Source organism: Cheilinus undulatus, linkage group 3 (assembly GCF_018320785.1).
Source record: "Cheilinus undulatus linkage group 3, ASM1832078v1, whole genome shotgun sequence".
Taxonomy (NCBI): Eukaryota; Metazoa; Chordata; class Actinopteri; order Labriformes; family Labridae; genus Cheilinus; species Cheilinus undulatus.
Genome location: NC_054867.1, coordinates 32,240,945 through 32,252,380, shown reverse-complemented (window position 1 = coordinate 32,252,380; position 11,436 = coordinate 32,240,945). Strand labels below are relative to the sequence as shown.

The following is an 11,436-nucleotide window of genomic DNA, read 5'->3' as shown; positions in this document are numbered from 1 at the left end:
CATTCTCCAGAAGATCTTGATGAAAAAATAAAGCAAACACAAGTCTGACTGCAATATTAGAAAACAAATCTTACAGCTCTGTACATTATTGCAATAAACAGCCAGATTTCTTACACAAGAAAAGTAACGTCACATACGTTTCACATTCGTAACATGGAAGATCAGATCACATAAAAGTCTTGACTTCACTCTTAGCATCTGTATTCCCCAGGGCTCAGGGTCTACATCGTTCCTTAATTTTTCTCCATTTAAATAATGAATCCGTGCACTCTGCTTCCTGTGGCATCATTGCTGTCTGTAAGCCGCAGGGTGTACAAGTCTGTGAAAGTCTGAAATGCTTCTTTGTTTGTTGCCTTTTTTAAAGTTGCTGCATTTGCTGGAGTGCACAGGACTTTTAGTCTCTGAAGGGGACAGAAAAAGGACAGTTTGACATTAGTATGAATGTTAACTACTTAACTTAAATTCTACAACAGTTTATAGCATCATGGCAGAACCAGCTTACATCCCGCTGCTGTAAAGACACACCTTGTCTCAGTTCTTCAAAGTCTTGAAACGGTCTTAATAAAAGTCTTTAGCATAAGCTGATGCCGCAAAAAAATATGTTCAAATTTATGTTTCAACCACAAACCCAGAAAACATTGTTTGGGGTGTGGCTTTTGTCTGTGATGAAAACAGATTTAAGTGGATGGATGGAGACTGGAGCTTGTCTGACTGATCAGCAAAACATTGAACATAAACACAGGTAAAGGTTACATTTTTACAGAGGTGTCAGACTATAAAACAGTTTAATCCCTGCAAAAACAGATTGTGACATACTCTCAGAAAATGATTCAACTCCTATTACATGAACAGCAAGTAAAAGTTTAAACCTTTAATACTTTTTTATAAGTCATCATTTAGAAACAATGACTTGTCATCATGTCTCTTAATCCCTAACCTATTTCACAATGACTCTCCAAAGCAACTGGATCGAATGATGCCTCATTTTGTTAAAGTTCTGATTCTGTTGTCTTAAATAAGTAAACAGGAACAACTTGACTGTACCTGTCGGAGTGTTCCTGGAGTGACACACACAGCGTACAGCATCCAAAGAGGAACCAGAAGTGTTGAAGAGAGAGTAAAGAAGCCTCCGATGGTATAGCCCCACCAGGGGTACTCATATGTGTTGTTGAATTTGAGTGGCGTATATTTGATAATAGAGAACAAAAATGTGCCCTACGGACAAGAACAGAGGAAAGAAAAAGCATTAAAACATACACAAAACTGTCATGATTCATAGTGTAACAAACATAAAAGCAATTTCTAATTTGTTTATTGAGCATTTCTTGCAGTTTAGCTGTGTGCAAACAGAGAAGGCATACAGGAGTGAGAAAAGAAGTGGTAAAATGTCAGTAATAGATAACTTGTACAAACTGAAGTAAACTGTCAAAAGAATCACAGTGGACTCCAACTATAATAGATATTTTCAGCAGTTCTTGAGTGGATGTAACACTGCTCCAAATCAATCTGAAAGGCTGATTAAATTATATACTATTATTATATACTATTGAAGATAAAAACACACAAATCGCATGCCATCACTCATTCAATGGCTTTTCTCAGAGATGTCTCTTTCAGAACAGAAATACAATCTAAAACTTTTCATATGAAATCAAATTAAACTTCCATTTAGGGTTAGGGTTAGGGTTAAGGTAACAGACTACCAAAAGTTAAAAGTTAAAAGCTTGACCTGCAAAACCTAATTATAAAACATTTCATAAAGCTGCGTAAACAGTCTGCTTGTCCTTCATGAAAACATTCAGATCTCACATTGCTCCATTAGCTGCATAAGTTAAGTAGATAACATAGCTACATATCTATGTAGCGAAAGCTAGCCTTGCAGAGCAGCTATGTAACCTACATAGGTATGTTCTATGTAGCTACATTAGCTTTAGCTACCTTTCCTTAAGCTCACATTGCTGATGTAGTCACATTAAATATGTAGCTAGCATTGCTATGTTAGCTTTAGATAAAGCTAACAAAGCTATGTCAAGCCATATTCATGCAACTACTTCAAAAAAGGTCTACATACAAATTAATCCAGGATTAGACCTCTGACCTTTTATTAGTTTTATTTATAAAAATGTTTTAGTCTGTAATGGTTGCAAGGTGTTAATTAATCATTTTACAGTCATATCAGCACTAGTGTGAAAGAGTGCTCTCTAGAGTTCATAAGCTTTTGTTCTTGGCTTAGAACAATTCAGATATTGGAAAACTATCTACAGTTTTATCGAGATAACCAGAAACCTTGAATATTAAATTCAAGATTCTTTGTTGTTTTTCCCCAGTGATCCAAACTTGTACAGAACTGTGACCCCAAAACTGAGGTACGAACCAAACCTTGATCTCTGCAAACCACAAACCACCCCTGATGAAATATATATCACATTAATTAACTTCACGTACAGGATTTTTTTTTCCTTTATTGTTTCTTTCTTTCTTTCTTTCTTTCTTTTTTCTTTCTTTCTATTTAAATGAATGGAGTCAACACCATTTAAATTAAACCTAATTTTTATCTTCTCGGTTCTTTAGAACATTATATGAGTAAATATTCTTCTGGTGAGCAAAGAAATGACAGGCTAATAACCTCTCCCATCCTCTATAAGTGACTGTTTAGAATAAAATGAGACTGTGTTAAAATGCTATGATCAATGACACTGGTATCCATCTGGTTAAGACATAAACTACCTTCAGAGCAGAAGCCTCTGGCAGCTGTCACACACACTCGCATTTCACTGGATCAGAAAAAGAGACAGACCTGTGTTTACGATACTTACAGTGCAGATGACAGGTGTGAAGTATTGCCAACAGTATTTCATGTAAGGCCACGGCCGGTATCCAATCATATCCTTTATATTATCATAATGACGATCAGCACCTAAGGAAATACGGATCTTCAGTTACACCATTTCAAGCAACACTGACCTTCTTAACCTTTAGAAAATATAATCATGCTGTTAGGTAATGTTCTGCCAAACTTTCAAACACAATATTCTGTACACTGTTGTCTATATTCATTCTGGTCCCCCGAGTGTAGCACCTCTCTTTTACATCCATGTCAAATAAAGAATAAAATAGCAGGAGGCATGTCAAGTCAAGTCCAGAGATACAACCTGATCGTTGCTAAAGGTAAGATCACGACAGATGGAGATTTCTGAGATTTTAACTTCAAGTATTAAAAGCAAAATGTTTCAATCAAAATAATCTGTTGTTTTACCTCAGGCTCATGGGACTTTAGTTACACTGTGGCTTTGTATTGTGGATGTAATTCCACCACTGAACTGTAGGCGGAGTCATGGCTCTATGCTGGGAAGAAAGACTTTTGATGACTGGAGCTCGGCATGAATGGTGAATTAAAGCCCACAAGTTTTGGCCATGTTCACAAGTGATATGTTAAAGAGTGCCGTATTAGATGTTTTATTTTAATATTGGAGCAAAAGAGCATCCTCTGTATGATTATCAGAATCCCTAAATGGAAAATAAATAATGGATCACTATCTCAAAAGAAAAGCACAGTGGTCATTTGTTTAATTCCCTACTAAGAAAACTTATTTGAAAACTGTCCCAAATCAACCCTGTCTTATTTCATACAGTACAAGGTTTCATTAAAATAGGTCTCTACACCCAATATAGTTAACGATATTTACACTATAGGCCACTATAAATCTTCATGTAACCCTACTGTAAAATTAGATATGTCAATGAAAAAATAAAACAAAGTATTAGTAAGTAATTACAATAATTATAAAAGTAAAAGCCTGAACCCTCAGGCTGGGGTCTGTGGTTGAAAAACTACGCAGCTTTACAACTGAGGCTCCTGCTGACTTCATCAGATCACACATTTGTACTCACCATAAACCCATCCAACACAGACAGACTGAAGAACAGCAAAAAGTAGCAGTGTCATGCCACTACAGGCATAGTAGTCAAAGAGCTGGAAAATATAAAGACCTCCCTGAAAAACAAGAGGAAAAAAAGATTCAAAACACTGCATTCTGAAATGAGGTGAATCAATTATTTAAACATAATCCATCTCAGTTCTGTTCAATGATTTCTAGATATAGAGACCTCAGCTTTTAAGAACTCATATTTTTAATCAATCAATCAATCAAATTTATTATAAAGCACATTTGAAACAGCAACAGCTGACCAAAGTGCTAAACAAGAAAGGGAGTCACACAGAAAAGTCAAGATGCACACACGTAAAACTAAAACCAGTGAGGATAATTATTACAATGACGAAACAAACAAAAGACAACAACCTTAGTTTTGCTTTGATTTATTTGCAAGAAAGTTTTGGCCATCCAGTATTTGATGTCATCAAGACACTGTGTGAGTGCATTTAAGTCTGACTGGTTGTTTGGTTTTATGGGGAGATAGAGCTGTGTATCATCAGCCTAACAGTGGTATGAAATATTGTGCTTTTCTATTACTTCACCTAATGGCAGCATGTAAATGGAGAAGAGAATGGGGCCTAGGATGGAGCCTTGAGGTACCCCACATGACAGATTGGCTGTTGATGAAATAGAATTTCCTATGTTGACAGTGAATGATCTGTGTTGGAAGTAGGAGATGAACCACTGCAGCTTGACTGAATCTGGTCAAGTATGCTGTTTTGATGAAGGTATGGTAACAGTTTCTGTAGGACAACTGAGAGGAATGGTAGTTTGGAAATGGGACAGTAATTAGAAAGTGGTACGGGATCCATGTTAGTCTTTTTGAACAGAGGCTGCACGACTGCATATTTGAAGGATGATGGGACTGTGCCAGATGCAAGCGTACCGTTTATAATGGACAGAATACTGGGGCCAATGAAATCAAAGGTCTCCATTAGAAGATGGGTTGGGACTATATCAAGGGGGCAAGTTGTGGGACTGATATTGAAAACAATTTATTTTAATGAGGCTAAGGATAGAGGCTCAAACCAGTAGAGCCGCTGTCCAAGCTTTCCCGGTCACCAATGGTGGGGAAGCAAGGCTGTTGGTGGATGCAGCTGCTGTCGAGGGGTCCCACTCCAGAGGGAACAGGTTTGGATGGTCATCTGGCAGTTCTGCCTTGCCAGATAAAGCTGCGTAGCGATTTGAAAGATCATGCGGAGGTGGTCAACCTGCCTTAGCCTTGTTCCTGTTCCTGCTAAGGACCACAACCTCCTTTTAAGGCAGGTGGTTTGGAGTGAAGAAGGAAGAAGGAGACTGGTAGCTGGATCCCAGGTGACAGTGTTGTTAAGGGCTGAGCTTACTAGTAGAGTGGCTATCCGCTTAGCCTGGTCCGACGCCACATCAGTAAAGCCAGAGAGGAGAGTGTCTTTATTCTTCAATTCATTTGAGAGTCGGCGAATGTCTTCTTTGAAGTTAGTTATATTCCTGTTTGCTTTTTCGAGTAATACAAAGTCTTTGCAGGGCATAGTTAAGATGTTTTTACTAGTCTGCTTGAGCAGCTGGACCGAGTGACGGCGTGGGAAGGCTGACAGCGGGATCAAAGTATGGCTAAAAGTACATGATCTGAGCAGCAGATGTCTAAAATCCTTTAGTTTAAGAAAAGGGTACTACAGAAGCTCCTGATTTAAAACATTTCCCATAAAATCTCCTCTAAAAAGACAGCACTTTTTAAGTTTGACTCAGTATCTGGTTCTGAATTGCAACCCTTTCATCAACTTACCTCTGTTACCATTAGAAGACCAACTAAGAAACTTCCAACAGAAATAGCGAGAAGAAGGACTTTGCGGCGACATTGGTTTTGAAAGAAGGCAGGATACATGTCAGAGATGGTTGTGACCAACGCCTCTTGATATACAAACTGTGATAAAGAGAGTGATAATCATTAATGAAAAAGAATGCATAAAACTGTTATCATGTATAAAATGGGCTTGATAAGCAATCCTACCTCACTATCTAATCCTAAAAAGATGATCATGATAAAGAAGGAAATGGCCCAGAGCTGGGGAAGAGGCATCAGAGCCACAGCACGAGGATACGCTATGAAGGCCAAGCCAGGACCTGCAAAGAAACATTATAAAAATAATTATATCCTGAAAAATATTTCATGGTATTAGTCCTTGTTTTGATAAAACCTTCCATACCTGATTCAGCCACCATTGATATGTCAACACCTTGTTCTTTCGCCATAAAACCAAGCACAGAGAAGATGGCGAAGCCAGCCACAAAGCTGGTTAAACTGTTTAACAGGCACAGGTAAACACAGTCTCTGTGGATGAAAGATGAAGTTACTACACCTGTGCTCTTAAATATAACTTAACTAAGTAGCTTGTGTACAATACCAACCTATAGCAGTTGTTGGTGTACTTGTTATAGCTTCCTAAAGATGTCAAAACACCTGTGCAAACTCCATATGAGTAAAAGATTTGGCTGCCAGCATCCATCCACACCTACAGGATATGAATTAAGTTAGATTATCCACACACAAAAAAAACAAGTCAACTGAACAGCATTAATATACCAATCTTTGATACAAATACAATATTTCTAATGCATTTATTTACAAACCTGCAAATGACCATACAAAGAGTGTCTGATTATACCATATTTATTTCTGCACAGTCCTGTTACCTGTTGCACCAGCTTTGTCTAAGTTAGGTCTCAAGTTATGGTATATGGTCCATACAAAACCCTACACTGACACTTGTTTTGACTTAAAGGGATATTTCAGCATTTTTTAAAGTTGGCTGTTGCTTTTACTTGGCAATAGTAGTGGCATCAGCCTCCGGAGATACCAGTGTGCATTAGGCATTGCTGGGGGAACTGGCAGTGAAGCTTGTCAATATAGCACTACCAAAGGGTACTGTTTCACTGTGTAATTGAGCAAGTTTTAGATTAAAATGGGCCAAAAAACACAACCAGGGGCATGTGGCAAGCTGCCACCTACCAGGACAGTACCATAGGTCAGTGGTTCCCAACCTTTCTTTCCTGGAGCCCCACTCTCACAGAGGTCAGTTCAGTACTTTGTTTAATTAAAAAAAAAAAGAAAAAGCCCCATATTTATAATTCTAGATGTCCCTCACTTATCATATTTTACTGACTTTAATGCAGCTAATTCTTTTTTATATTTTTTGAAATATACATTTGAATCAATCATTCAAAACTTTGTTCCATCTAGTGTCATTAAGAACGATCAGCGATAGTTGGTCCAACCTGTGATGAATTAAACACAAGAAAGGAAAAAAGAGGAAAACAAAAAAAATGTGCAAAATGAAAAGCAAAGCAGAAAACAGCTATCTCCAGATTTGAAAAATCGCAAATAAATACAGCCTAATATGGAAAATTTAAATACGTGCTTTTTTAGAACAATGTATCATATTTTTTATCAATGCAAACACATTTGTAGTTGGCGTTCTCTACTTCTATTGGTCCATGTATATTCTTTAATAAGTGTTAGCAGTAGTAATATCTTTGACCCTCTCTGCTTTCAAATCCGAAGGCTTTTAAAAATTGAGAGGGAGAAAAGTGCAGCAGGTCTCACTGCTCTGCCTCTCTTGCAGCAGGAGCCAGGAGCCAACCATTCTTCTTCATGTGTTTTAATAAGCTGGCTATTTCCTCTTCTTCGTTGGTGGTTTGAATGCTGTTAGCAAACACTTATCAGCATTATTGCCACAAAAATTGATAGATAAGCACTGTCACATTTCTTTTCTTTTATGTTTTTAATGGCTCGGATGTATTTGTCGTGTGACTATGTGCACTGAAACGTGACCCTACAAATGGTTCAGATTGAATACAAACACCCTTACACCCCTATTGAACAGTTTGTTGAAGATTAGTTAAACATGTTACCTCTGGATCGGTGAGGCGGGAGGGGTCTGGGTAAAGGTAGAACATAACTCCATCTTTGGCTCCTGGTAACGTCAGGCCACGAACAAGCAGCACCACCAGCATCACATAAGGAAATGTCGCAGTGAAGTAGACCACCTAAAGCAGATTCAACGAATGTTTTTGTACCACTCAAAGACTAAAATCAAATTGTGTTTGATCAGGATTAGAAATTGTGATAATGTTTTAAGCACCTTTCCTGTGGACTTTACTCCATTCCAGACACAAAAGTAACACAGCACCCAGGCAAGAAGTAAACAGAGAGCCAGGTCCCAGCGAACACTGCCAATGTTGTCAATTCCACTCGACAGCCCCAAGATTCTCCTCCTGAAGAATTTATTAAAGAGAGATGAAACGGCAACACTACAGCACTTGTTATGTTATTTTATGTCATGCTACTTACTCCCAAAACTCTACGACTGAAGACGTGCTGATTCCATACAGGTTTGGGGGAGACGTCTGATTTTGACTGTACTCAAAACAACCATCTAGCATTAAAGAAAATGAGAGGTTACGAAATATTGACAAAAATATTTACTGCACAGCATTTTTGTGAGATGGCTGTTAAAGAAAAGCTGTGTTCAAATTCAAGAGTAACATCCTTCAAAAGATCCAGCCTTCACAGTCTATGTGGATTGCTAAGGCCAAGCTGAAATCAGACAACATCTTAAAATATAAAAGTTTTTTGCTCAGCTGCTTGGGTCAGCTATCTTATTTAATTTTGCACTCAATGAATCTTGGAATATGTTAGGCCATGAAGGATGCACAGAATAGATCTTACAAGCTAAGGAAAAGTAGGGCCTGTTTTCTGTCTGCATCGGAAGAAGCCTTTGAACAGACACCCTTCAATTCGCCACTGTGCCATAATCAGTCTTCAGTGCCCTCTGAAGGATGCAGCCTCTGAACTGGGACACAGCAAAAGTGTTGTACCTGTGTTCCAGGTGTTGTGACAGCTGGCCCAGGGGAGTTCAGAGCTGAAGGATGAAAACAGGTAGAGAAATGTCCAAGCCAGTATGATTATATAGTAGACCCCCGTGTATAAAACAACCACTTGGCTTCCATAACCCAAACCTGTAGAGACATGGAGATGTTATTTTAATACTATGAATCCACTTTAATGTTTGTAAAAAGTGACCTCAAAAACTGAACTGCAACAATCAAACATGTAATAGATAACATGCTTTTTAAATAGATATCTAATGGCACGAAGGGCACCATAAAGATTCATTTAGTTGACTAATTAGTCTAGCTAGCTCTGTTTTAGTTTCCCACAACTTCACTTCCAAGTTCTTAGACAATATTCATTTTTTATGTTTTTTTTTAAACATCACTTACAGGTTCTTTGAATACTTTTCCTTTTTATTTCCAAACTAAGAACTGCCTTTGCAGACTAACCTTCAAATAGAGGGCAGATTTTCCTCCAGCATGTTATCCCACCTTGGCTGGTGTACTGGCCCAATGACGTCTCCAGGAAGAACAGTGGGATGCCGCAGGTGAACAAAAACAAAACATAAGGTATGAAGAAAACCCCTTTAGAATGAAAGAGAAATATCTGGTTAAAATAAACAGTCAAATTTGAATTTCAGTGTTAAAAATCATCAATAATAATTAAAGAAGTGTGATTTTTTTTTCTAATAAGACTCGTCACTTTATAGAAAGTAGACTGTCAGTAGGGTTTTTATAACCCCTGGAATTGGCACATGGTTGCCAAAATTACAGTACAAAACTAAAATTTACCTCCTCCATTTTTGTAGCACAAGTAGGGAAACCTCCAAACATTTCCAAGACCGACAATGTGTCCAGCCACTGCCAGGATGAACTCGATCTTGCTGCCCCACTGCTCCCTCTCCTGAGGTTTGGACTGAGTGGGTGCCGGTCTGCTCCCAAGGCTTAACACATTCATTTTTATCCGTTAGTTATGTCTTAGGTCCATTTAAACCTGCAATATGAAATTAGAATCAAAATGTGGTTTTCGTAAATCTGTTGTTAAGCTAGATTAAGGAAAGCAAAGAGAGATTTGTCTTTCATCTCAGACAGTAAAAACCAGGGTTCCTACATACTTTTAATAATCAAATTTAAGACCTTTTAAAAGATCTGAGCTGAGACAAATTAATACCACTTTCTATGTGGTAAAAGCTCAAAAATAAGAGGCATGTGAGATTTCTCAGTACACCGGCCATAGCTGAATTCTCTAATTTAATGCACTGTTAATGAAATGACATTTGATATAATAAATGTGTGGTTCATAGAGACCAAAATGTAATTAATGCCTCTCTTCTATTGATATAACGTACAGTGATATTAGTCATAAGCATACACACAAAATGTTGAATAAAGGAAGCCAAAAATGAAGATTGGATAAAGGCATGTTTTGTCAAAGTGCCTTCTAAAATACAAGACCTCTTACAAGTGAAAATAAGACTATTTAAAGCCTTGAATTGAAAAAGTCCAATTGACTTACTTATCAGGTTACAATTACAGAGGAAGTATAACCTCCACAAATTTGCTCTTAGCCACAAATAATGATTATCTTCAAATTAAATATTAAGACATCATGAAAACATTAAGATTCAACCATTAGTCAAGCAGCTTTGAAGGCCGCACAATCCAAATGCTAATATCAGCATGTCAACATGCTAACTGTGATGGCTGCTTGACTATTAATTCAAAATGAGCAACATTTTAGTTTAGCTGTAATGGCATGCTAATATTTTCACCAAAGTGAAGTAAAGGCTGTTGTAATACTTTTAACTCTGTGGTTATTTAGCCAAAAACAAAAGAACTCAGAAGATATACAACCTCATAAAGATGGTACAGATAGTCAGAGGTCAGCAAGGTTATTGGTGGTTATCATTAGGAAGCCATGAATTTTTGTCATTAAGAATTCATATAACTTATTAAAAACATGATCATTTTGACATTCAGCAGGTTTGTAGCCTAAACATTATTGATAACAACACTCAGTTTTTGCAATCAAAAGCATGCCTGTAAGAAGAAGAATCTTTAAGCATGCTAAACTAAACCTGCATTCCTTAAAATCAAACTTAATACGCGGTTAAAATTGCTCACATAATTTACAACTTGAATGAGAGAAAAATGAAAAATGAAAAATTTAATTAAAAATTAAAAGTAGAAATACCTTAAGGAGTGGAAGTGTTTCCTCCTCTGACAGAGAGCAGCAGTCCTTCAGGAGCAGGTCTGGTGTAAAGAGTTTCTGTGAGGAGGGGCAACTGAGACCAACTTAACCAGTCTTTTCTTTAGAAACCGACACCCCCGCCTCAAACACACACAAAGTCTAAGTGTTGGTTTGTCTGTGTGCCAAGATAAAGCTGATAACGCAAAGGGGCAACGCAAAGCAACACAAGGCAGCTTTATGAATACAGAACATTTTGAACACAGATGTGGGGGGTTCTTTATCTCAGAGCAACAGACCAACTCGCAGATAATTTCTTTTTTTGGTGTAAAACTCATTTAAGTTAATCATGGTTGCCGTTGCTTTTGGGTGATCAGTTGTAACACCTGTTTTTGAGAGGGCTTGATGGCTTTATATCTGAACTGTGGAGCAGATCAGAGCCAC

General features: G+C 37.7%; 1 protein-coding gene across 1 annotated transcript; it reads right to left on the bottom strand.

Annotated features, from left to right (window-relative positions):
• Positions 1 to 248: 248 nt before the first annotated feature.
• slc6a22.2 (solute carrier family 6 member 22, tandem duplicate 2) lies at positions 249 to 9,762 on the bottom strand (the record flags this gene model as incomplete). Its single annotated transcript, XM_041783589.1, has 14 exons — positions 249 to 401; positions 1,045 to 1,215; positions 2,817 to 2,917; positions 3,892 to 3,994; positions 5,698 to 5,835; positions 5,923 to 6,035; positions 6,119 to 6,243; positions 6,321 to 6,424; positions 7,824 to 7,958; positions 8,054 to 8,186; positions 8,263 to 8,347; positions 8,790 to 8,930; positions 9,255 to 9,389; positions 9,597 to 9,762. Coding segments are annotated over 14 exons (1,803 nt in total), but the record flags the coding sequence as incomplete, so codon positions are not given.
• Positions 9,763 to 11,436: the final 1,674 nt, after the last annotated feature.